The following is a 26,570-nucleotide window of genomic DNA, read 5'->3' as shown; positions in this document are numbered from 1 at the left end:
CATCGCAGACTCCCTATTTCACTTCTCTCCCTGTAGCCTTTGCACATTTATGGCCACATAGGGTTAGGGCATGGCTAGTGCCAGGAGGGAAGGAACAGCTCCGGTCTGGGAGAGCATTTTCCAATGCTGGGGAAGCTTCCAAAACAAGGACCACACGGCCGTGGGACCCCACAGAGCAAGAGTCCACTTCTCTGGAAGTCAGGGGAGCAGCACTGAGCATGGAAAGGAGAAACTCAGCTCTCCATCTGGCCCCACTCCTAACTCCTCACTCCTCTGGGCCTCAGTTCTTTCTTGTGTTAAGCAAGGGTTAATGCACAGTCAACTGGAAAGGGCTTTTGGGACCATCTGGGACCCTCACTCTCCCTTCCCCCTGCCATTTCACTTTTCAGATCAGAACGCAGGAGCCCAGAGAGGTATAGTGCCTTTTCCAAAGTCACATAGTTTAAAGGCAAAAATGGAAGTCACAGAATACCTATAATATGGTCCCGTTTATGAAAAAAAGTATAAATGTAAAGAAATGCATATAATTCTATAAAAGCACACAAAAGATACAGATGGATATACGGATTACAGCAGCCCTCCTTGGCCTGAGGGGTGGGTAGGGAATGGGACAAAGGGAAGCTTTTGCTGTTCTGTATATTTCTGTCTTGTTGGAAAGTCGCATTGTGGCAAAAATGTATTTGGGCATTATTTCTGCACTTTCAAAGATAATACTTAAAATGGAGCCGTGACAGAAGTGCAGATTTCTGTGTTTCTCACAACAAACTTGCTCTGGTCCATTCCAGATCTAGAACGACGCCTTCCCTGAGCATGGGCTGCCCCCCACCCACTGCCCCGGTACACTGACAGGCACTTCTGGGGACACCATGTCCACGTGCTCCGGCTCAGCCCAGACCCGTCCTTGTGATTCTTCTCACAGAGCCCTTGAGATGAGAACTATTTCTGTGCTGCTTTGAGCCCGTGGTTAGATTTCAGACACCAGCTAGCAAACAGAAAAGGCAGGGAGGTGCCTCTCCTAACCTTTGAGATCAAACAGGCAGGGTGCTGTGTACTCCATTTGTTTAAGAACCTGGCTCCGGGGAGAATAGGGGTTCTAAGGCTGTCTGGGTCCTGTGGGAATGTGGGGTCAGTGTAGAGAGCTTTCCACAGAGCTGGGGAGATAAGCCGGGACCCAGATTGCTGATGAGCCCATGAACTCTGCGTTTGAAGCTCCTAGGTTTCAAAACCAGGTACAGGAGGGCTCCAGTTCCCCATGAGTCTGCAGCTGGTTTGTCATGGGAAATAAATGGCAAACGTCCTAAGTAGACATCCCTGCAGGAAAAGAATTCTGATTTTGTGTTTCTCTCGGCTGCTGTTTCGTTCTGTGCCCTCAGAAAACTGGCTTCTCTTTATGGAGGGTCGGTTTCTTCATCTGGAAAATGAAGGAAAAACCCGCCTTTCCCTTCCCAGGAGGGCAGCAGGCGTCAAGGGGAGTGATGGGACCGGGTTTGGAATCCTGGCTGACAGCAGCTCTCACTTTAAGAGGCCGCAGGAGACCTTCTGCCCTAAGAGGAAGCCGCAGGGCCCAGCTGCACCCTGAGTTTGGAGTACCCTGCTTCCCTCTTACTTGTCTGGCACACCCCTTGGTGTTCCTCAAGACCCAGCTGAGATGTTACCTTCTCCAGGAAGCCTTCCTGAGTCTCCTCAGGGTGAGTGCCTCTGCCTGCCACCCCGAGGCTCCCTCAGCACTTACTTCTTATCTCTGCCACTAGAGTCCTTATCTTATGTAGCATGACTGCCTTCTTCTGCCACTCTCCCATCAGTGCTCAGGCTGGGCCTGTGTCTGCACATCCCAGGCCGGCTTCCCCCGGGTGCCTCCGGTGAGGGTCCACTGTGGCCGACCTCCTACCATCAGGCGCGGGGCCTGGCTTGTGTGGTTGGGGCTCCTGTACCTCCTTGGGCTGTCTCTGGGCCCTCTCTCTGACCCTTCCCTTTCTGTGTGCTGACTGCTTAGGCTTCACTCTTTTTCCTCTTCCTGGATTAAGTTCGGAGCAGAGATATTGGAGGAAAAACACAGCCCCTACCAGCGAGCCTTTCCCTCTTCCCAGGGCTGGTGTCCACTTTGGGCCATGCCCACCTTCCTCCTTCCCGACACCTGGTGCTGCCTACATCCCTCCCTATTCGCTCAGGGCCCACTGTCCCTAGAGCTCCTCAGGCTCCAGGTCTGTGCCCAGGTGCCCTGCCTGGCCCCTGTGCTGCCTCTCGGTGACCACATTCCTGCAGCCCCGTGACCACAACAGGGGACATTACACATTCCTGGCCTGGCAGCCAATGGTGTAAAAAAGAACAGAATGTCCCAGGGCCCCGCCCAATCTCCAGCCTCACCTGGGCCCCTCCCTGGCCTGGACGAGGTAAGGGGTGGTAGTGAGGAGTCAGGAGGGAGAAGGATGGACCAGGAGGGAGAGGCAGAGGGGCGCTCTGTGCCCCAGTGCCCAGTGGGGCCAGGAGGTGTCCCCACTTTACTGAGTAGATACCCCTTCTTCTTCTATAAGACCTGGGGGTGAAGCTGACCTGTGGGTGCCTTTGGAAGGAGTGCCCAGAGAGGGGACCCAGCTCCTGGAAGCCCACTTGGGGCTTCATCCCCTCAGTCTCCTGGCTCCACCCCCTTCACCCTCCTCTCTCAGCCTCTCCTCCAGCCCTCCCTCCCAGGCCTTCATCCTGTCTTCTTCCATCCATCTCCCTTTTTCTGCCTTCCCTGTTCTGGTCTCCCCTGCCTTAGTCTCCCTCATCCTGGCTGGTTCTTTTTTCTTTGTTTTGCCCTCCTGGCTTTGTGTTCAGGATCTCTCTCCTTGTCTGAGATCTCTGGCCCTCCCCCTGCCCTTTTGTCTCAGATCTCCTTGCCTGTCAGCCCCCAGGGCCGTTACTCTTCTAGGTGGGGGGCGGGGAGCACCCACCTCCTCCAGTCCCACACTTCCGGGGCACCTGCCCTCAGGAGCCCTCCTCCCTTTGGAGAACTCTCAGCTCAGACTCCTCCTTTGCCCCTCCCCCTGCCCTGCTCACCTTTAATTGAGATGCTAATGAGGCTTCTGTCGCTTCCATCCCAGCCTGGCGGGCGGGCTCCCTGGCTGGGCCGCTGCACCTGTCAGGTGAGGGGGAGGAGAGGCTCGGCTGCCAGATTCAACTGGAAAGGAACCAGTCCCAGTCCAGCCACAACCTGGGAGCTGGGAGCAGGAGGCCGTCCAGACCTCCTGGAGCCCTGCAGTCCCTGGGACGGACACAGCCCAGGGCCAGGGCCAGAGGCGGAGGAGAGAGCCCACTCAGACAGAGAGGGAGCAAGGCAGGGAGGAAGAGGAAGAGAGGCAGGACCAGAGAGCCTGGCACACAGACAGGAGACAGGCAAGGAAGACGAGAGCTGAGAAAGAGACCCAAAGAGAAGCAGAAAGCAGAGAGATAGAGAGAGAGAGAGAGAGAGAGAGAGAAGAGCTGGGACACAGAGGTCCTGGAGGAAGGAGACTAAAGATAGACTGACTAAGCAGGGCAGACTGACAGCTGAGGAGACAGAAAGGGAGGTGCTGGGACAGAACTCTGAAGGGTGCTTCTCAGGCAAGCCCAGCTACAGGTCTCCTGGCCCGGACTCCAGCAGGTCAGCCGGCTCCTGGGACGGTGGAGGGAGGGAGGGAGGGGTAGAAAAGAGTGGGCTCAGGGCGGGATGCGGGCCTGGCTAGGAGCAGCCTTGCTCTGGGTCAAGGAGTGAGGCACCAGAGCCTAGAAGTCAGCCCTGACCCTGGCCCTCCATGACCCCCCAAGGCTCATGAAAGGAGAGCAGCATGCGGAGCAGGGGCTGGGCCCCGACCCCGCGGCACCCCCGCAGCCAAAAGAGGAGGAGGAGGCCCTGATCGAGTTCCACCGCTCCTACCGAGACCTCTTCCAGTTCTTCTGCAACAACACCACCATCCACGGTGCCATCCGCCTGGTGTGCTCCCAGCACAACCGCATGAAGACGGCCTTCTGGGCTGTGCTCTGGCTCTGTGCCTTCGGCATGATGTACTGGCAGTTCGGCCAGCTGTTCGGGGAGTACTTCAGCTACCCCGTCAGCCTCAACATCAACCTCAACTCGGACAAGCTCGTCTTCCCCGCCGTCACCATCTGCACCCTCAATCCCTACAGGTCAGTCGACCCCTCTGTCACTTCCCCTGCGCCTGGAAGTGGGGGACAGAGGGCGCCGAGGCCGACCCGCAGACCCGGGAGTAGGAGGGGATACTCCTGTCCCTAGGTAGACCTCCCTTTGGGCAAGATAGGGAGCCCCCGACTCGATGGGCTCTGCCCATCTGAGCGGCTCTGCCAACGGGGCCCTCCAAGTGCCCACAGCTTATCCAGAGTGTGGTTGTTGGACTTCCCTTCCTCCTCCCACAAGTGGGAGGGCAAACAGATGAAGTGAGATGCAGATAGCTCCAAAGAGCAGGGTAGAGATCATTCCCATCCCTTCCCTGGAGCAAGAGGAGGGCGAAGAACAAGGCCTCCTCCACCTCGAGAGAAGAATCTAATGGACAGGTGAAGCTGTTGGCAGGTGCTGTGGGGGTGGGTGGTGAAAGCTGGCGGGGCTGGGCCCTGGTATGTTGGTCTCAGTATAGAAGGGGAGTTTGTTTTGGGGAAATCAAGGTGGCGGCTGGTGGCAAAGGGTTGGAGAGCCTTGAGGCTGGGGGTAGAGTCAGAGGGAAACCAGGACAGGACAGAAAGCAGCCCTCCCCTCCCCCAAGACCCAGTTGACTCCTGCTGGGCTGTGTACTTCACCTGCCCAGGTGCCTGACTTTTAAGTGCTCGGGTGTGTCCTGAAGGTTTGGGTTTCATCGTTGCTCTTTGCCAGTTTTTCTTCTAGAAGCCAGAGGGGATGGTAGCCATGGAGAAGAAAGGAAGGCACAGCTAGGTGTTTATCCACACCTCTTATTTGTATTTACTCAGTCATGCAACACGTGGGGGATACCTGGAGCATATGCCCAACACTGCTAGGCACCTGGCAAATGGGTTCATTAATAATTCATTCAGTCTTCACTGAAGGCCAGGCACTTTGCTAGGTTCTGGGGACAGAAAGATAAAATACGGTGGAAGAGACAGGCGACACAGATAACAGCAGGACAGTGTGGCTTCGAGAGTCAGTCTCTGCCCTTAGGGAGTGTAAGATTTGTGAGTGCCTACAGGTGTGATTGCATGAGTGTGCATGTGTGTGTGTATGTGTGTGTGTGTGTGTGTGAGCAAACATTGGGTATAGGTATGATTATGGAGGATGGAGATTGGTCACATATTAAGGATGAAGGCCCCCCATGTGTTCCATGGTGTCCAAAGGTGTATCACGGACTAAAAAGGGTTGGGACATCCTGTGCTGCAGGGAAAACCCTGCCGGCCGTTTTCATGGATTAGCCTCCATATGCTGTCCAGGCGAAGGGCGCGTTTCCTAAGAAGCTGCTTCATGCACCAGCCACTGCTAAGTACTCTGTGGCACCCCTAATTCTTCCAGAAACCCCACGAGGCGGGGACTATTGTAATCCCTGTTTTGCATTGGAGGAAACCGAGGCAAAGGCAGACAAGTCACAAGGTCACACAGACAGTGACGGAGCTGTGGTTCACCCTCGGATCACAAATCCCTCCTTTTCTTGATATCCAAGGTGTGGGACACGGAATCAGCGAAGTGTGTAATCAGATGTGTACATCTCATTTCCCAGCTCTCCTTTTCTGGCTCAGCCTCATTTCTCTTCCTTGGTGCCTGTGAGCTTGGCTCCTCTCCTTCCTGACCCTCTGCTGCTTCGCTACCCTGATCTTTCCCCTACTTATTTCTCTTCACCCCCTTGGGCCATGGTGGAGGGCACTGAGTCAGCAGGGAGGGGAAGGCGGGCAGGCAGGAAGGACTAAAGGCTGGGTAGTAGGCTCTCAGTAAATGTTTGTGCTTGAAAGACATGGGTGGGAGATGGAGAGCAAAGGGCTACATCTGTTGAGGCCTGCTGAGGGCAAGGTCATGGACAGTCTATGAAAAAGCCCCAAGGGATGAAACCAGAGCCCCTGCTCCTGAGGCCTGCAGGCTGGGAGACAGGTGTCCACAGAGAAAGAAATCCCTCCTGCCTAACTAGCGTCCACAGGGCTTAGAGGGGAGAGAGCCCTCGGGGAGGGAGGGGAGTCAGGGAAGGCACAGGAAACCGTGTCGAACACCTGCTACATGCTCACCCTTTGCTGGGTCCTTTATAAGGACTATCTCATTTCATCTTGACAAGTCCATGGCGGTGGACATAGTTATTATTTCCATTTGAAAGTGGAGGCAAAATAATTTGAGCAAGGTCACACAGCAAATAATAAAGAAATAGCAACAATAATAGTGAACACTTCTTCAAAAATTTTTTTAATGTTTATTTATTTTTGAGAGAGGGAGAGAGACAGGGCACAAGCAGGGAGGGGCAGGGAGAGAGGGAAACACAGAATCTGAAGTAGGCTCCAGGCTCTGAGCTGTCAGCCCAGAGCCCGACAGGGGGCTTGATCTCACGAACCTCGAGATCATGATCTGAGCCGAAGTCAGATGCTTAATTGACTGAGCCACCCAGGCGCCCCAAGAACACTTCTATAGTACCTAATGTGCACCAGATATGTTACATTTTATATGAAATTATTTAATTCTCACAACAGACCTCTGAAGTAGGTACGAGTATTATTCCCATTTTATAGAAGAGGAGACTGAGGCCCAGAGAGGTTAAATAACCTGTCCAAGTTCACACAGGTAGCAGGTGGTGAAACTGGGATTCAAAAGTCACCCACCCACCCCACCAAGCAGCCAGTGCATTTCTGGTTAGCAGCTGAGTCACAAACCAAGTGTGTTTGATATCAAAGCCCTTTATCACCTCTACACTTTAAGAAGGTGCCACAGGGTTGCCAGCTGCTGGTGGGGGCTTATGGGTGAGACAGATGAGGGGTACTTGTCATGAATGGAGGAGAGAGGGATGCAGGGCTCTTGGCTCCTATTCCAGGAGAGAGGCAGGGGTGGGTAGACAGGTTAACACAGCCTGGTGGGTGGTGACCTGAGGGTGAATCACAGGTGCTGGCTTGCGGCAGGTGCAGGGGACAGGCCAGATGAGTGATTCCTACTGAAGCAGCAGGGAGGAGGTGGAAATCTGTGGACAGGATAGATGAACTGGTGAGATAACAGGAATGAGGCAAAGTCAGACCAGGGATGCCCAGAGCTGGTGGGCACGGCCGGATGTCCACAGCCCGCAGAGGTGGAGGGGTTCTGGGTTGCTTGGGAACTTCTGAGAGAGGCTGCAGGGGCCACAGTAAGCAAGAAAGCGTGAAGAATCCACTGTGAAGGGTCAGCCACTGCAGTTGCTTTCTTTGTGGCCAAAAAAGGGCTTTATTCATCCAGGAGAGAGGGCCAGTCTTAACCACATCCACAGAAAACAGAGCCCAAGAACATATTTTTCATCTAGTCCTGGGAGGGACTGAGGTTGGGCCTAAGGAAGAGCTCAAGATCCTGAAACATCACAGGAGGTGATGGAATCCCTTCCCAAGATGGCAGAGCAGAGGCATGGCACAGGAGTGGGGAGAGGAGAGGGGCAATTCCCTAAAGAGGGAAGCTGTGGACCTTTTTTTTTTTTTTTTTTTAATTTAAGAGAGAGAGAGAGAGAGAGAGTGCGTGAATGGGGCAGAGGGGAGAGGCAGAGACAGAGAGAGAGAGAGAGAGAGAGAGAGAGAGAGAGAGAGAGAGAGAATCTTAAGCAGGCTCTATGCTCAGCATGGAGTCTGACATGGGTCTCTCTCCCAGGACTCTGGGATCATGACCTGAGCCAAAACCAAGGGTCAGACGTTCAACTTCCTGAGCCACCCAGGCACCCCTGAGCCTAACTCTGCAAAGTAGGGCTAGCAGTTCGCTCTGTGATGGCAGGCCTGGCAGGGACAGAAAGCCAGGACTCTCAGAACTGCCCCCCTTGGCCCCCAGTGCTGGGCTTCTTCTCCTGTCGGGACCCTCCCTACCTCTGTAGCAGCCGTTGTTAGAAAGTTCTTTCTCAGGGCACCTGGGTGGCTCAGTCGGTTAAGTGTCTGACTCAAATTTGGCTCAGGTCATGGTCTCACGGTTCACGGGTTCGAGCCCCACATTGGGCTGCACGCTGATGGCGCAGATCCTGCTTGGGATTCTCTCTCTTCTCCTCCCCACCTCGCTCTGTCTGTCTCTCTCTCAAAGTAAATAAATAAATAAAAACTTTAAAAAAGAGAGAGAGAAAGTTCTTCCTTAGGTAAAGCTGCAGCTGACCTCGTTATAACTTCTAGCTTCTGCTCCTGGTTCTGTGTCTTTGACACAACCCTAAAGATATCTCCTTCCTCACCCACCGGCCACCAGCCCATGGTAGCAGCATCTTCAAGGTAGCTTGCAAAATTCACCACCGAATTCAGATCCTCCTAACAAGCTTGTTAGATAAGGAAGGAGATACCCGCCCCCTCCCCCCTCCCAGTCAGATGTGAAAACTGAGGCTCTGAGAACCTGCAGGCTTTGCAAAGGTCACCCAGCTGTTATGTGGAGGGGTCCGAATTGGAATCTGGTCTTAAGTTCTACTTTTTTAAGACCACAAAGTCACGTGGCAGCTAAGTGGCAGATAAGTGGCAGTCCTCCTGTGTCTCCTCCGCCTGCTCTTCTCCAATAACAGCGCTGATACGAAGACAATAGCAGTAGTTGTATAGTGTCTACTCGGCCAGGTATTTTTCTCAGTACTTTTCCTGTATCAAATCATTTCACCCCCACAATAACCCTTTGCCACAAGGACTCTTTGAAAGAAATAGATTTATTTAAGTAATCTCTACACCAGCATGGGGCTCGAACTCGCAACCCCAAGATCAAGAATCACACACTCCTCCGGCTGAGTCAGCCCGGAGCCCTGGCAAGGACTATTAATAGTCCCATTTTACAGATGATGAAGCAGAGGAACAGAGCTAAGTAACTTCTCCAAGGCAAGCCATCAATTTTTTAAAACTGTTTATTTTATTTTTGAGTGAGAGTGTGCTTGTGCAAGTGGGGGAGGGGCAGAGAGAGAGGGAGACAGAAAATCCCAAGCAGGCTCTGAGTGGTCAGTGCAGAACCTGATGCGGGGCTCAAACTTACCAACGGTGGGATCATGACCTGAGCCAAAGTCAGATGCTTAACCTACTGAGCCATCTAGGTGCCCCTCCAAGGTAAACCATCCAAACGGTGGGCAAGGCTTAGATAATACACCTGGAGAGCTGATTAAAACTTAGTCCCTGCAACTTTTCTTTGGATGAAATGGTTTCTAGAGCTCTTACCACCCTGGCTGTTCATCCTTGGAACAAGCATTAGTTTGTGAACATCTGTTGGTCTAAAATGTTGCAGCCATGGGGCGCCTGGGTGGCTCAGTCGGTTAAGCGTCCAACTTCAGCTCAGGTCACGATCTCACGGTCTGGGAGTTCGAGCCCCGCGTCGGGCTCTGGGCTGATGGCTCAGAGCCTGGAGCCTGCTTCTGATTCTGTGTCTCCCTCTCTCTCTGCCCCTTCCCCATTCATGTTCTGTCTCTCTCTGTCTCAAAAATAAATAAACGTTAAAAAAAATAATAAATAAAAAATAAAATGTTGCAGCCAGGACGGAACTGAACATGTAATCTGAGACTCAGAACTGACCCTAGAGAGGCTGACTCTGTCTTCAGGAGGGCTCCGGGCTGAGGGGCTGCTTGAGGGCACCCAGAGCTCACAGAGGCCCCAGGGAGGAAGTTGGAGGTGCTGAGATGTGGAGGAGAATGGGGCTGAGGGAGGGGCCAAAGAAAGGGAGGTCAAGGTTGTCCCTGGAGGAAGGAGGGTGCTGGGTAGGTCCCCAGATGCACCCTGGCAGGGGAGGAAGCTGGTGAGTTTCCAGTGCCCAGTTCTGCCAAGTGCTTCTGGAAGGCTGGCTGAGAACGCTCCACTAGGGTCCTCTGGGGGCACGGGGCAGTGGGGGGGGGGGTGGGTGGTGATGAGAGCCTGGGCAAATCCAAGGCTGCTTTGTGAGAAGGGCTCTTTTGTGAGAGGGGGCCACCGAGGGGAAAGGGGGAGGGAAGAGATACACATAGGAAGATAGCAGGGGTATCAGTCCTTAAATCTCTCAGTATCCCTGCTCATGCTAGTCTGTCTTGGGCAGAGAAGAGGGGATGCTGTGGCGGGGGGTTGGGGGGGGGGGTGACGGCCCGCTGCAGGGAAAGGAGATTTTGCTGCCCATTCTCAAGTGCCTCTGAGCCCGGAGGCAGAAGTAGTAGAAAAAAGCAGGGACCATGAAGTCGGACAGGCCTGGGTTCAAATCTTGACTCCGGTACTTCCTAGCTGAGTGGCCCTGGAGCAGTTGCCCAGTTGATGGTCCTCAGTTTCCTCAACTGTAAAATGGAGTAGTAATGCCTGCCTGATTGAATTGGCAGGGCTCCGATGTCGGACTGTCGGCCAGCGCAGATGAGAGTGGGGGTAGTGACCGGGACTCGTGCAGGAAGTCAAGGTTAGGGCTAGACTGTCTTGCTGCAGCTCCAAGTATGTATTCTTTATCCGCTCTCCAGCCCTGGTCTCCTCTTGCCAGGGCCCTCCTGCTTGCAGGATAAGATCTGATGGCATTAGTGGGGTTTACTCAGTGGTCAGTTTTCTTAGTTCTAGGTGTCAGCTGAAAGGGAGGGAGAGATTTCTTTTCTGAAGGGGTGATATGGGAATATCTCTTCCTTAAGGGCTCCCCACCAAAAGGAAAGTAGGCCTTGGGAGGGAGGGTGTTTTGTATGGAGCCCAGCCTCTTCTGGAGGTGGGGGTTGCGGTCTCATCAGAGGCCTCTCGGGAAGAGGCAGGAAGGAGCTGAATCTGAGGGAGACCACTGAGGGGAGACCTGGCTTACAGACAGCTTGGGGCTCTGTGGGGAGGAGCCTTGTGGCTACAGAAGGTGACAGACAGCTCTGAGTCTCTGATGAGGATGAGGCAGGTGTACAAGGCAGAAGGGGGGCACAGGGCGACTTGAGACAGCTTAGAGGGGTGTGCCAAGGGAGGCTCAGCCAGAGATGTGGTGGCTCAGGTGGAAATGACACCAGCCATGGTGGGAGACCTGGATTCTTCCTGTGTGACCAAGTTGAGTTTCTTGGGCTTTGGGCCCCCATCCATGTCTTCCTGAGATTCAATGGCCTCTTCATTTTGTGCCACTGAATACTTTCTCATTTAACCCTGTAAGAGCTTCATGTGGTATGCAGATCTAGTGTTGTGCCCATTTTACAGATGGGGAAACTGAGGCCTGGATTCAGGAAGGTTGAGTTCCTCACCAACGTTCCCCAGCTAGAAGTGTGTGGCTGGAATGCCAGGCCCCGCATCCAGTCAACTCTGGCTCTGGTGCTCTTTCTGGGGCACCTTGTCCATCTGCTAAAATAGCCAGAGCTAGCAGGGACAGAGCAAAGGACAGTGTGATGGATATAGTGCTTTCTGACCTGGTTCCTGGCTGTGTGACCTTGAACAAGTCACCTGCTTCAGGTTTTTCACCTGTAAAAAGTATTAGCTAACAGTGGCAGATAGTTTTCTGAATTACACTGAAGATTAAGTGAGTGTTCATTCGAATACCACAGGGCCAACCTCATAGTAAGTGCTCAATAAATCCGAGCTATCACTGCCATTCTTTTCATTACCAACCACAAGCAAGTCTCTTGGAATGTCAAACACACACCTTGGTTGGACCTGGGCTACATTTTCTGAGGGCATGAGGGGTATCTGGAGCTGATGCCTAACGGCCTAGCCAGCTAGACTTTATGAAGGAAAGAGAAACAGAGCCAAGTGGAGTAGACAGTAGGGTATGGCCTAGAGACTGGTTAATGTAGCTGCACTTTAGGGCCCCTGGGGTTCTTGTAAAACAACCTTGTTTGGGCCCCACCAACATTCCCAGTGAACACCAATCTCTGGCAGGGCCCCCCTAAACACAGGTATGTGACTTTTTCTTTAGTTGAGGTATAATTTACTTATGATAAAATGCACAAATCTTTTTTTTAAATGTTTATTTTTGAGAGAGAGAGAGAGAGAGAGAGCAAGCGGGGGAGAGGCAGAGAGCAAGGGAGACACAGAATCTGAGGCAGGCTCCAGGCTCTGAGCTATCAGCACAGAGCCTGATGCGGGGCTCGAACTCACAAACCGTGAGATCATGACCTGAGCTGAAGTCAGACGCTTAACTGACTGAGCCAACCAGGCCCCCCTAAAATGCACAAATCTGAAGCCCTCACTGAAGTTTGCTAATCAAGGTACTGAACATTTCCATTACACAATGGCCCTCTGAAGCCCATTCCTCTCTCTCTCCCATGGCCATTCTCTGACTCCTGTCACCATCAATTAGTTTGACTTGTTCTCAGACTTCACATCAAGGGAATCACACAATGTGAATTTTTTTTAATGTGTCTGGCTCAACGTACTCATTTTACTGAACTTAATATTTCTCAAATTCTCTCATGCTTTTTGCCTGTATCAGCCCCCCCCTTTAAAAAATTTTTTTTAATGTTTATTATTTTTAAGAGAAAGAGAGAAAAACAGAGCACAAGAGGGGAAGGGGCAGAGAGAAAGGGAGACATAGAATCTGAAGCAGGTTCCAGGCTCTGAGCTGTCAGCACAGAGCCTGATGTGGGGCTTGACCTCATGAACTGTGAGATCATGACCTGAGCCAAAGTCAGACGCTTAACTGACTGAGCCACCCAGGCTCATTTGGGTTGTTTCAAGCTTTGTGGCAATTATGAATAAATGTGCTTATGAACATTCACGTACAAGTCTTCATGTTTTCCTTGTGCTTGAGTAAATAGCGGGGAGTGGAATCGGGTAAAATATCCAGAAGTGAAATTGCTGGGTCATAAGGGAGATGTATGTTTAACTTTATGAGAAGCTGCCAGATGACCCACCAAATCGACTGTGCCGTTTGACTCTCCCACCAGCTGCAACCCCAGCTGCTCTCCATTCTCACCAGTTGACACTGTCCAAGTCTTTTACTTGTTTGGCCCTTCTAACGGATGTTAAATGGTGGCCTCATTATCTGTTTTTAGAAGTTTGCCTTTTTTAATTGTATTTTTTTGTTGTTGAAGTAGAGTTGATGTGTAATATTCTATTAGTTTCAGGTATGCACCACAGTGAATTGATCATTATGGTTTTTTTTTTTATTTTTTTTTTAACGTTTATTTATTTTTGAGACAGAGAGAGACAGCATGAATGGGGGAGGGGCAGAGAGAGAGGGAGACACAGAATCTGAAGCAGGCTCCAGGCTCTGAGCTGTTAGCCCAGAGCCTGATGCGGGGCTCGAACTCACGGACTGCGAGATCGTGACCTGAGCTGAAGTCGGATGCTTAACCGACTGAGCCACCCAGGCGCCCCGATCATTATGGTTTTAATTTGCATTTTCCTGAAGGCTAATTATGTTGAACACCTTTTCCTGTGTTTAGTGACTGTCTATCTTTTGGTGCATTTAAAAAAATTTTTTTTTTGCATTTATTTATTTTTGAGAGACAGCGTGAGCGAGGGAGGGGCAGAGAGAGAGGGAGACACAGCATCTGAAGCAGGCTCCAGGCTCTGAGCAAGAGCCCAACACAGGACTCAAACCCACGAACCTTGAGATCATGGCCTGAGCCGAAGTCCAAAGCTTAACCGACTGAGCCACCCAGGTGCTCCCTTATTTTGGAGAGAGAGCAGGGGCAGAGGAAGAATAGAGAATCCTAAGCAGACTCCATGCTCCAAGCAGAGGGGAGGGCTGGGGGGAGGGCCCACATGGGCCTGACTCAGGGCTTGATCCCATGACCCTGGGATCATGACCTGAGCCGAAACTAATACACAGCTGCTCAACCCTGACTGAGCCACCCAGGAGCCCCTAAACAACCTGTCTTTTTATTGCCAATTTGTAAAAAGTCTTTATATTTCACAATAAATTCTTCCTTAGATACTTATTGCAAAAAATACTGCCTACCTCAAGGTCATGAAGATACTTTGATGTTTTCCTCTAGAATCTTTCTGGTTCTGAATTTTATGTTTAGGTCTGTGATTCAGACTGACTTAATTTTTGTGTAGAAACTGAGGTGGAGGTTGAGTTTCTTTTTTTTGTTTTTGTTTTTTTTTTTCCTTTCTCAATAGAGCATACTCTGTTTTAAAAAAAAAAGATTTTCCCCATTGAATTGAATTGGTGTTTTGGTCAAAACTCAGTTGACTGTATACGTGTGAGTATATATCTGGACTTTTTTCTGTTCCATCGATCTACTGTCTGTCCTTACATAAGCACTACACTGTTTTGATGACTGTGGCCTTATAGTGAGTTTGAAGTCAGGTAGAACTAAGTACTTCAATTTTGCTCTTTTCCAAAATTGTTTTGAGGGGCACCTGGCTGGCTCAGTCAGAAGAACATGTGACTCTTGATCTCAGGGTCATCAGTTCAAGCCCCATGTTGGGTGTAGAGATTACTTAAAAATAAACTTACAAACAAAATTGCTTTGACCACTCTACATTCTTCACATTTCCACATACGTCTTAAATCAGCCCATCAGTTTCTTCAAAATGTCTGCTGAAATGTTGATAGGGATTGTGTTGAATCAAAAGACCAATTTGGGATACATCTTAACTATACAGAGTTCCAGACCCAGGAACTCATGTAACTCTCTATTTTGGTTTTTGAGTTCTCTCAGCATGATTTTCGGTGTAAAACTCTTGCCTCTTTCATTAAATTCATTCCTGGTATTTGATGTTGTTTATGCTATTTAATATGGTGGTTTTTGTGATGTAATTTTCCATTTTTTCGTTGTTATTATGTAGAAATACAATTAATTTTTGTACAATGGTTTTGTACGCTACAACCTTGTTGAATGTATTAGTTCTAGGTGTGTTTGTTTTGTTTTGGTAGATTCTATCCCTACGTCGCTGCTACTATGGACTTTCATGACGGAGCGGGTAACAATGCCTGTGCTGAGAAGGAATGTGATGATTTATACTGGACAGTGTTTAACTTATGGTGTTTGGGCCCCACCCATCTCATTAAAACTGAGTCTTTGATGGGGAGGGGCCGTGTGCAGCATCTGTAGTTTTAAAGTTCCTGGGGAAATTCTAGAAGTGCAGTTAAGCGCCCCTAATTTAGAAGGTGCCAGGCGGCAGACAGAGCCAAAGGCCACCCTTGCCGGAGGAGGCCAGGGTGGGTTGACCTGCTCGCTGGGTCTGAGGGAGCTTGTGGGCGAAGGCCGCGGCCACACCCTCTCCCGTGTTGGAAAAGGGCAGACGAGTTCCGGGTTCCCTTCGCGGCCAGGGCGAGTGGGAGGAGAGGGCCTCACCGACAGGAGCCTCCGCCTCTCCCTTCTGATAAACAGGCCGTAATAAATGCCGTCACCGCCGGGGCTCATAGTCGCCTCCACTAACCCCGTGGAACACCAGTCTACACCCTCACGTCCCCATCCCTCCGAGAGAGCCTTGGAGACACCAGAGTTATTCCCTGCAGGCTTTTCCAGGATGGACCGACCTCACCGGTTTCTGGCGAGGAAACCGAGGCCCTGAAGGGCCAGGGACTAGCGCGAAGCCGCCCCCCAAATCCGACCCTCTTCCCATCGCCCCTTCCAGGTACACGCAAATTAAAGAGGAGCTGGAGGAGCTGGACCGCATCACAGAGCAGACGCTCTACGACCTGTACAAATACAACTCCTCCAGCACCCTGGGGACCCACCCCCGCGGTCGTCGCGACTTGCGGGAGCCCTGGCCGCACCCCCTGCAGCGCCTGTGGGCCCCGGCCCCGCCCCCCGGGGCCCGCGGAGTCCGCAGCGCCGCCTCCAGCGTGCGGGACAATAACCCCCAAGTGAACAGGAAGGACTGGAAGGTCGGCTTCCAGTTGGTAAGCCCCGCCCCCGGAGGCCCCGCCCCCGGCCTTCGGGTCCCGCCCCTCCTGGTTGCCCGGACCCTCCGGTTCTGCCCACTCCCCGACAGCACTCCCTTTCCGGACCCCGCCTTTGTTGCCTAGCGACAGGAGGCGGGACCTCGTCGGCCTGCTGGCAAAATACATAACTAAATAACATCTCTGAACGCCAGCTTGTGGGGGTCTACTCGCTGGGGCCTCTGTGGGAGGGTTTAAACGTCTGGAAGTCAAATCTGTGGCGGAAAAAGCACCTTTCTGAATCGTCAGCCCCCCACTGGTCCGGACTCGCTTGGGACCCTCCCGTATGGCAGGGAACTGGGGCTCTGCCTGCCTGAGATAGAGAATGAGGAATCAGTAAAATGAGAGACTTAAAAAAATTGTTTTAATAAAAAATAAAAGGGAGAGTAAGTGGAAGCGGGAGAGGAGCAGAGGGAAGAAGAGAGGCCCCCTTTGGGGAGAGTGGACCGCACAACCAGGAGACCTGAGTTCCGGTCCTAGCTCAGTCGCTAGGGCAAGCCTCTGGATTCCTCCATCTTCCCATCAGTAAAGTGGGGAGATGAATCCTTGCTCCACCGTCTTGCAGAGGCTGTATAAATGACCCACACTTGGGACCACAGCTCCTGGTCTCCTTGGCCAACTGCTCCCTTAAGCCTAGGCTCTCCTGGTCCACTCTCTTCCGGGCTTCAGCTTCTGCCTTCTGTTCTTCTGCACTCTTGGCTCCCCACCCCAGTCCTCAGGACCTCAGACCACTCATTCTTTGACGTTAGCCTGCCCTGCCGCCTGTCCCCCGCTGCTGATCCTCTGATGCTCTCTGTGTTTAGTGCAACCGGAACAAATCGGACTGCTTTTACCAGACGTACTCGTCAGGGGTGGATGCAGTGAGGGAGTGGTACCGTTTCCACTACATCAACATTCTTTCTCGACTGCGGGACACTTCTCCATCCTCGGAGGACATGCTGGACAACTTCATCTTTGCCTGCCGCTTCAACCAGGCCTCCTGCAATCAGGCGTGAGTCCCTCCTGCCTGGCTCTGTGCTCTCCACGGAGTCTTCTTTCTGAAGTCAGCCTGAGGCTCAGATGGGCAGCACCCAGGAAAGGCCTTTGGGCTAAATATATGCCTGCAGGGTGGAGGGGACGCACTGACCTCAGGTCTAAACTTCTGGCCCATGGATTATCCTGCAGGGCTGGGTCTGAGTGAGGCAGCCTAATATGCTGCCCTGGGAAGGCTGTAGTTGAGGTCTGGCTTTGAGAATCCAATGGCTGGAAGCATGGTTCTCCATGCTAGTGACAGGCCCCTCTGTCACTAGCACCAAACTCACAGGTGCCCGGAAGGTCATCTTCTCAGATGAGGTGGACAGCAGTGGTTTGGAGGAAATAGCATGGGTTGAATGAAGGAGGTGACCTGAGTCACTGCTCTGGCTCTGTAACTTTCCGGCCAGGTGACTCTGGGCATTTCACATCCCTCTTCAGAAACTGTTTCTTTGTAAAATGCGGGGAAAATGAGATTCATTCATTGTGTATTCCGACAAATACTTTTTACTGTCTGGGCTGTGTGCCAGTCATTTAGGCATTTTAGGCATTTGGGACACATCAAACAGGGCAATGTATATAATCCGTGCCCTTCTGGCACTTTTACTCAAGTGATGAAGATGTTGATAACACCCGTCTCCATGTTCATGAGATACGCGGGAGGGCATTTTGTAAACTGCAGTGAAAAATGGGTCTCTGTTGCTCTTGAACGGAACAGGTGAATGTGACTTGCCCTAGGCCACCAGGCCAGCCCTAGCTAGCTAAGGATCCTTCCCACTCAACTGCACTGCCCGCCAGGCATTCCTTCTGCTATAGATCCAGTCACAATGTCCTTGCAAAGAGGTCATGGCAGCTGGGCAGTTCTCTGAGGCTGTAGCCTCTGGCCCCTCCTACCCCACCCTTCCCCTCCTACTTCTCCTTGGTTTTCACCTTTTCGGGCAGGGTGCTGATGCAGCCTCTCCACTCTCTAGGGGCCCTTCCCGCCCCCATCGCTGCAGAATGGCAGCAGGGCCAGGTGTCACCTGCTTCTGCCCCACCCTCACCTTGTGCACACACTCTGGTCAGTGTAGGATTTTGTTGTTGTCTCCAATCTTCTTGTTTGTTTGAAGACAGGAGCTACCTGCTGGGAAATGAGACAGTAGCAGGGCCTGGGCCCCAGTCATCTCACCCTGCCACTGGGTGTCTCTAATTGTCACCTTCCCACCAGTCCTCTTGCTCTGCCAGCCCCATGCTCCTACCTCCCCATCAACGGAAAGTCCGTAGTTCATCTCAGTCTTGACGGTTAGGTCACTTCCTTAGCTCAGAGCCTCATCATTTCTCACCTGGGTTATTATAGTCCCTTCACCTCCCAGTATCTTTCTGCCGCCAAAGCCTCTCATTATTCTGCAACTCTTCCAGTTAGTCCTGCTCAAAATCCTCCACTGTCTCTTGTGGCCTCCAGAACCGAGGTGAAGCTCCTTATCGTGGCTTTCTCATCCCTCTCCTCCCCATGTCATCCTTTCTCCTTCTCTCTGTAATCTTTTCTCCAGTGACAGCTTGATTGAGATACAGTTCCCACACCACAAAAGTCATCCTTTACATGTATACCATTCAGTGATTTTTTAGCATATTCACAGAATTGTGCAAGCCCTATCTAATTTTAGGACATTTTCCTCACCCCCAAAAGAAACCCTACACCTCCTAGCGGTCACTCCCGATTCCCTCCCCTCCTCCCAGCCCTGGAAACCAGGAATCTAGTGTCCATCTACGTGGATTGCCTATCGCGGGCGCTTTGTAGAAATGGAATCCTACACTATGCAGCCTTTGTTCCTGACTTCTTTCACTTAGCATCATGTTTTCAAGGCTCATCCATGTTGCAACATGTGCCAGAACTTCATTCTTTTTATGGTTAGATAATATTCCATTGTGTGGATATCCCACCTTTGATTTATCTGTTCCTCAGTTGATAGACATTTGGGTTGTTTCCACTTCTTGGCTATTACGAGTAATGTTGTTAAGAATATTCCCGTACCAGTTTTTGTAGGGATGTATGTTTTTATTTCTCTTACGTATATACCTGGGAGTGGAGTTCCTAGGTCATGTGATAATTCTATATTTTGAGCAACTCTCAGACGGTTTTCCAAGTGGCCGTGCTATTTTACATTCCCCGGGCAGTATATGAGGGTTCTAAATTCTCCCCACCCTCCGCTTGTTACTTTTTTTTTTTTTTTAATGTTTATTCATTTTTGAAAGACAGAGACAGAGCACAAGCAGGGGTGGGGCGGAGAGAAAGGGGGACACAGAATCCGAAGCAGGCTCCAGGCTCCGAGCTGTCAGCACCAGAGCCCGACGCGGGGCTCAAACTCACGAACTGCGAGATCATGACCTGAGCCGAAGTTGGACGCTCAGCCAACTGAGCCACCCAGGCGCCCCTACTGTCTGTTTCACTTTAGCCACCTTAACGGATGCCTGTAACCTTAAGAGCAAATGTATACAGCTCTTACTAAGTGCTAGGCACCTTCCAAGTGTAATTTCAAACTCACAGCACCCCTGTGAGGCAAGTCCTGTTCTTATCCCCATTTTACAGATGAGGAAACTACAGCATGGAGAGATTAAGTAACGTGATTGGTCCCACAGCTAATACTTGTTAAAGCTAGGGTTCAAATATGGGTAGTTTAGTTCTGGAGTCTGTGCTCTTAACCCTCACGTTATATTGCTTCTCATATATTCTCCTATGGATATATAAATGACCATGTCTCGTTTCCCCTCTTTTTTCCTAAGCTCTGTTTTTAAGATCCATCCATGTTGTTCCATCTAATCGGTTGATTCCACCTGCTGCATACTGTCCATGGTGTGTGTCCATCACATCGTACCTGGCTGTCCCCTCTCCGCCTGAGCAGGGCTTACAGGCCCTTCAGGACTGGCCTCTGTTCACTTCCGTAGCCTTTTCTTTCCTCCCTCCCTGAATCCTGCCTTAGCTCTGGAAATGCTGGCTTCCTAGCACTTCCTAGAATGTGCACCAGTATTTCATATTTCTAGGCCTTTGTTCTTCAAGGCCAGTGGAATATTCCAGATCATCCAGTTCCAGCCTCCTTGTTTTACAGATGAGAGTAAGCTTAGAAAAAATGACTTGCTCAAGGCCATCCCACCAGAACCCTCTCCCTCTCATATCTGTCCTGGGATCTGACCTTCCTCCGCTCAGCTCTGTGTTCACCACTGCTCTCACTGTCTCCCCAAACTCTGTTCCCTTCCATTTCTCCACTTCATTCATTCGACCACTGTTTATTAATGATCTTCTGTAGGGCCTGTAGGTCAAGAACTATTCAATTAACCCAGAGATGATACAGAGATGAAGGAGATGTGACCCTTGTCCTCAAGGAGATCACAGTCCAAATGGGGAACTAAGATTTAGATTCATGAGAAGCTAGGGACACTGCCAAAGTCTTCGTAATGCAACAGAGTGACACAAGAGAGGTCACAAGGCCAGTGAGGTCAGGTGGCCTGGTGGGGAGGAGACTGCATTAGAAGGTAGATGACCTGTGTTTGAGTCTCAAGTTTGTCATCACGGTGTGACCTTGGGCAGCTACTTGACCTCTCTGAGCCCTAGCTTCCTCTTCTGTGACGTGGGGATGATGCCCTCACAGGCTGTTGGTTGGAGTGGCTGAGGGAACATGGGGAAAGCTTCTAGCACATAGTATGTGATCAGGAAACAAAGGTCACTGAAAGTCCCGCTCTCTCTGACCCCCACCCCCACTTTCTTTTTTGACTCTACTTTTTCTCTCTCCCGGATAGGAATTACTCCCACTTTCACCACCCGATATATGGGAACTGCTACACTTTCAATGGCAAGAACAACTCTAACCTCTGGATGTCTTCCATGCCTGGGATCAAAAATGGTGAGCAAGCCCTCATTTCCACAATCCCTGTGCCTCAGCACTTCTCACGGCCCTGCCCACCCACAGTTACCCACCTTGTGCTCATGTCCTAGACATGCTGTGTGCCTCTGGGCCTCCCCACAACGTGCCCGTCTGCATCCTGGAAGGAGTCCTCTCTGTTCTTTGTCCCCCATGGGTACCACAAAGTCCTTTCCAGGTGTTATAGGAATCTTGTCCCAGTTCTTCCTGCCCACCCCTGAATCCAGCCCAGGGGCTGCCAAATCCCTATGTAGGTCTTCTTGGCCTTGCCCTCTGTGGAGCATTAGAAACTAGGCGCGTGGAAGGGGCTTTCCATCCCCCAACACTCCTCCAGGACCTCCCCGACTCCACTCCCTCTGCACCCCTAGGTCTGTCCCTGACGCTGCGCACAGAGCAGAATGACTTCATCCCGCTGCTGTCCACAGTGACCGGGGCCAGGGTAATGGTGCATGGGCAGGATGAGCCTGCCTTCATGGACGATGGCGGCTTTAACTTGAGGCCTGGTGTGGAGACCTCCATCAGTATGAGGAAGGCAAGAGAGGGCCGGGAAGATAGCAGGGGAGGTGACTCACCAGCCAGAAGACTATAGAGGAAGATCGTGTGGGGTTGGTCTGAGGCAGGTGGCCATCTTCAGAAGCAGAGTTAGGGGCGAGGGGCTGGCAGAAGGAGGGACCTGAGGAGGAACCTTGGGTGAGTGTGCTGAGAAGGGTTCAGGATGTGCTTAGGGTTCCGGGGGTGCTCTGGAGCCAGTGTCCTTGAAAGTAGCACCCAGATGGGCGTTGGGGGCTGCTGGGGCGTGTTTTGAAATTGTGAGGCAGACAGGAGAGGCTGGTAGGTGTGAGATACAAATGGCCTGGACCCAAGGGAAGGTGGAGAATTCAGGAAGAGGTCTGGGCCACTTGCTCTGACTTCCGACCTCTGATTTGTTTGTGTGTGGGGGTTTACAGGAAGCCCTGGACAGACTTGGGGGCGACTATGGTGACTGTACCAAGAATGGCAGTGAAGTCCCCGTGGAGAACCTTTATCTTACCAAGTATACACAGCAGGTGAGACCAGCCTGTTTCTATGGCGACCATCTCCCAGGCCTGCCCTGTTGGTCAGTCCAAGTTGGAGGGGTGTGTGTGTGTGTGTGTGTGTGTGTGTGTGTGAGCGAATGGGACAGGTGGAGAGAGGGGTACAAGTATGGTGAAGAGCATTGTTTGTCCTCCCCTTTCCTGCCTCTTTTGGGCTGTGTGTGGGGAGAGCAGACCTGAACCCCCTTTCCTGTCACTCCTGTGTCCCCCAGGTGTGTATCCACTCCTGCTTCCAGGACAGCATGATCAAGGAGTGTGGCTGTGCCTACATCTTCTATCCGTTGCCCAAGAACGCGGAGTTCTGTGACTACAGGAAGCATAATTCCTGGGGTGAGACCACAGGGAGCCCCTGGCCGGCCCCTCTGCCCCAGGACTCTCACAGACTTCCTTCTCAGACCCTCTGTGACCCTCATTCTCCCTCTGTCCTGCGCTCCAGCCCCTCCATTTCCTGTCACTCCATCTCTCCCTTCTATCCCCTTCCTCCCTCGGGCTTCTCTCTCTGGGTTTTGGCTTCTGTGTGTTTATAGAGAAAGGCCCCATTTAAAAATAACCTGCAGCAGAAGGAAGGAGGAGCACGTGAAGAAAACCTTTCTCACTCCACACTCTGCCTGTAGCTTCCCTGTCTCACTCTTCTGGTGCCGGGCGAGGCACAGGACAGCTCACCAGGTGCAGGAAGAAAATACTAGAAGTTGGATGTATCTATCTCATTCCCTAACATCTTCCATTTTATATATGTTTTATAATGTACTTAATGGATCAATTCTATAGTAGCAAGTTTGTAATTTATAAATCAAATACATATGTTGGAGTTACTTAAGACCTTTTTACCTACAGGTGGGCACAATCAAAAAAAGTTTGGAGAGCACTGAGATCTTTTTTTTTTTTTTTTAAATTTTTTTTTTAATGTTATTTTTGAGACAGAGAGAGACACAGCATGAGCAGGGAAGGGGCAGAGAGAGAGGGAGACACAGAATGTGAAGCAGGCTCCAGGCTCTGAGCTGTCAGCACAAAGCCCAACACGGGGCTCGAACTCACGAACTGTGAGATCATGACCTGAGCCAAAGTCAGATGCTTAACTGACTGAGCCACCCACGCACCCCTGAGATCTCCTTTTTAATCCTGGATTAGGAGTAGACAGATCCCTGTTCCTTTCCACTATAGCAGAGTTATGCCCCATGGAGGCTCTGTGGTAGGAAGCTGAGAGAAAGGAAGTCCCAAACAAGAAACTGGAAAGTAGAGGGTTAGAAATCCTGGTGCACAGGCTCTCAACTGGCGCCTGTGACCTGAGGGTCCTCCTGTCTGGCTCCCTTGGGCCCAGCTCTCCCTCTGCTGGTGGCCACTGCTGGAGGAGATGAGCCTCCACACCTCTGAGGGGACGGGACAGACCCCAGGGGTTATAATGTCTGCCTCTCTTGGTTCTGTCCCTGTGGATCTTCCTGCCTCCTCCCTTCCCTGGGTCTGCTCCACACAGCTCTCTCCCCTGCCCTGCATTTGGTTCCCATCTCTCCCACCTTATGTCAGAGCACATCAGAGCTGGAGGGACACTCAGGGGCCCAGGGGGAAGTCATGATGTCATGTCTGAGGACGAGGAGGATGCGCAGAGCAGGGACTCCCTGCCCCCTGCTCCCCGCTGCCCCCAAACAATGATTTCTAAGTGCTTGTGAGTTTGAGGATCTGTGAGAGGAAAAATAACAATGCTGATGGCTGAGAAGCCGTGCGGATGGGGAGAGGAACAGTCTCCCAAGGACTGTTTACTCCCCGGGGGAAGGGACCCAGCTGCTCCCCATGCTTCACCTTTCCAGACCCCCAGCCCTCGTAGATGGAGGGATTTGGGTCAGAAATGGAGAAGGACTTCTGGACCAGGCAACTAAAAGTAGCAAGAATGACACAATAGAACATACTTACTTAGAACTTGGCGAATAGGGGAGAAGGGAGATCCATAGACTCATTCTCCCCACCCTTTTTTTTTAAGGTAGCAACTCAATTGAGATAATTTCTATCCCAAGTAATTCACCCATTTGATTTTAGTATACTTTTAGTCTTCAGTATAATCATGGAGCTGTATAGTAGTGGCCGGTCAACTTTAGAACATTTCCATCACTCCACAAAGAAACTTCTTACGCATCAGCACTCTCTGAGCTTCCCATCCTCTGCACCCACAGCCCCCCACCTCACCCCCAGAAACTACTAATCTACTTTCTGTCTCTACAGATTTGCCTGTCCTGGGCATTTCATATAAATAGAATCATCTGTGGTCCTTTGTGACTGGCTTCTTGTATTTAGCACAGTATTTTCTTCTTCTTTTCTTTTTTCTTTTTTTAGCACACCATTTTCAAAGTTCATCCAGCTCGTAGCATCTGTCAGTACTTTGTTTTTATGGCTGAATAATGTTCCATTGTACAGATTCGTCACGTGTGTTTATCCATTCATCAGTGGATGGACATTTGGGTTGTTTCTATTTCCTGTTTCCATTTTGTGTGTGAACATATGTTTTCAGTTCTCTTGGTATATACCTAGGAGTGGAGTTTCTGGGTCATATCATAACTCTGTGCTCAACATTTTGAGGAACTGCCAGACTCTTCCAAAGTGGCCACACCATTTTATGTTCCTAGGAGCAATAGAGGAGCATTCTAGTTTCTTCACATCCTCACCAATACTTACTTACTTACTTATTTATTTTTAATAGCCATCCTGGTGGGTGTGAAGTGCATCTCATTGTGGTTTAATCTCATGATTCTTCCATAACAATTGTTCCCAGTTTTCCTTTTGACTTTTATTTTAGAGAGAGAAAGAGAGAGAGAGAGAAAGAGTGTGAGGGAGAGAGTATGAGTAGGGGAGAGGGGCAGAGGGAGAGAGAGAGGGAGAATCCTAAACAGGGTTCAGTCCCATGACCCCGAGCCATCAATCAGTGAGCTAGATGTTCAGGTGACTGAGCCACCCAGGCACCCCTCTTTTTGAATTTTAGAATTTTGTCCATATCCTACTCATCTTTACATAAATGAGTCCTGGGTTGTTTTTTGTTTTTTTTTCCTTACGTAGCTTCATTTTTTCAACATTTTCGGTGTTGCCACTCAGGAGACATCACTGATGTAGCAGTAGCTACTTGTGATGTGGGAACCCACATATCTTGGGAGACCTCTTGGGTTCGGGGTGCAGAAGGTTGAGATGCCCTAGGGAAATGGGCATCTCTCTGCACCCACAGGTTACTGTTACTATAAGCTCCAGGATGCCTTTTCCTCAGACCGCCTGGGGTGTTTCACCAAGTGCCGGAAGCCGTGCAGGTGAGTGTCCCCTTCCCCTGGGGCACAGGTTGGGCAGCTAGCCACTTGACTGGGTGGGAGAATGCCACCCCCATCACTGAGCTCCTTTCTCCATCCCCAGTGTGACCAGCTACCAGCTCTCTGCTGGTTACTCACGATGGCCCTCAGTGACATCCCAGGTAATGTGGGGAAGGGGAGGGATATGAGGGAGAGGGGATGTGTGTGTGTGTGTGTGTGTGTGTGTGTGTGTGTAACACTGTGGTCTTTTCTGGGTGCATGTATGTGTATGGATGTGTTTGATCTCACCCCCCACCCTGTAAGCCTGAAGAATATGGGGTGACCCCATTGACACCCCCATTCTTTTCTAGGACTGGATCTTCCAGATGCTATCCCGACAGAACAATTATACTATCAACAACAAAAGGTCAGTCCTACCCTGATCCAGCTGAGGGGGACGAATTCTTGGGAGGGAAAACTGATCTGGGAAGAGAGGAGGGTGTTTGTAAGGGTCTGAGAAGTGAACCCATTGCCATTTCTCCCTCCCTTCTCCCTGACTCCAAAGAAATGGGGTCGCCAAACTCAACATCTTCTTCAAGGAGCTGAACTACAAAACCAATTCTGAGTCTCCCTCTGTCACGGTATGTCCTTGCAGTTCTCTTGGAGATCTTGGCGGGTGTCTTTCAGAGAAAACAAGGGGGTGCCTCTGTGGGGCCAGAAGGTCTGGGCCTTGAGGGCAGGGGACCAAGGAAAGGGGGGGGCGAAGGTGAGGTTGCAGAGGTTGGAAGAAGGGGAGCTTGGCTGGGGAATGAAGTCTTTGGGTGTGGTGGGGGGGGGGGGGGGAAGGATGCGCCAGATGGGTATGACTAGGACAGAAGGGGTCCAGGGGACCACCAGGAGGCTGAAAGGGGTGAGGGAGGACCTCAGGGAGGGAGAGATGGGGCTCTTCTTCTAGAGCCCACCCAGGGCCCTCTGCCCCAGTGGTCAATGTGCCTTTCTCCCTCACAGATGGCCACTCTCCTGTCCAACTTGGGCAGCCAGTGGAGCCTGTGGTTCGGCTCCTCGGTGCTGTCTGTGGTGGAGATGGCTGAACTCATCTTTGACCTCCTGGTCATCACGTTCCTCATGCTGCTCCGGAGGTTCCGAAGCCGATACTGGTCTCCAGGCCGAGGGGGCAGGGGTGCCCAGGAAGTGGCCTCCACTCCAGCTTCCTCCCTCCCGTCCCATTTCTGCCCCCACTCCACATCCCCACCAGGCCCTGCTACCTCCCCGGCCTTGATGGCCCCTCCGCCTGCCTATGCCACTCTGGGTCCCTGCCCATCTCCCTCCAACTTGGTGGAGGCCAGCTCCTCTGCCTATACTCTGGGGGAGCCTTGAGAGGGAAGGAAAGTGCCCTCCCCCCACAAGGCAGGCGCTTCCCCTGGTGGGAGGGGAGCAGGCTTGGCAGGATTAAAGAATGTCTTGGGACTTCCTCTCA

General features: G+C 51.5%; 1 protein-coding gene across 3 annotated transcripts; it reads left to right on the top strand.

Annotated features, from left to right (window-relative positions):
- Window positions 1–683: 683 nt before the first annotated feature.
- Window positions 684–26,570, top strand: SCNN1A (sodium channel epithelial 1 subunit alpha). 3 transcript variants are annotated; one of them, XM_060658628.2, is made up of 14 exons: window positions 684–1,229; window positions 1,523–1,688; window positions 3,787–4,146; window positions 15,553–15,820; window positions 16,663–16,850; window positions 20,642–20,745; window positions 21,132–21,295; window positions 21,711–21,809; window positions 22,049–22,166; window positions 25,039–25,117; window positions 25,218–25,275; window positions 25,465–25,520; window positions 25,659–25,734; window positions 26,102–26,570. In XM_060658628.2, exons 3-14 carry the CDS (start codon window positions 3,791–3,793, stop codon window positions 26,468–26,470), a joined length of 1,935 nt encoding a protein of 644 aa, XP_060514611.1. In that variant the 5' UTR covers window positions 684–1,229; window positions 1,523–1,688; window positions 3,787–3,790; the 3' UTR covers window positions 26,471–26,570. The 3 variants fall into 3 exon arrangements, with proteins under 3 accessions (XP_060514611.1, XP_060514612.1, XP_060514609.1); XM_060658629.3 differs by lacking the exons at window positions 684–1,229; window positions 1,523–1,688 and adding an exon at window positions 2,404–3,125; XM_060658626.3 differs by lacking the exons at window positions 684–1,229; window positions 1,523–1,688 and adding an exon at window positions 3,132–3,622.

Source organism: Panthera onca, chromosome B4 (genome assembly GCF_046562875.1).
Source record: "Panthera onca isolate mPanOnc1 chromosome B4, mPanOnc1 haplotype 2, whole genome shotgun sequence".
Taxonomy (NCBI): Eukaryota; Metazoa; Chordata; class Mammalia; order Carnivora; family Felidae; genus Panthera; species Panthera onca.
Note: the sequence above shows the minus strand (reverse complement) of the source record. Positions and strands in the feature narration are given on the sequence as shown.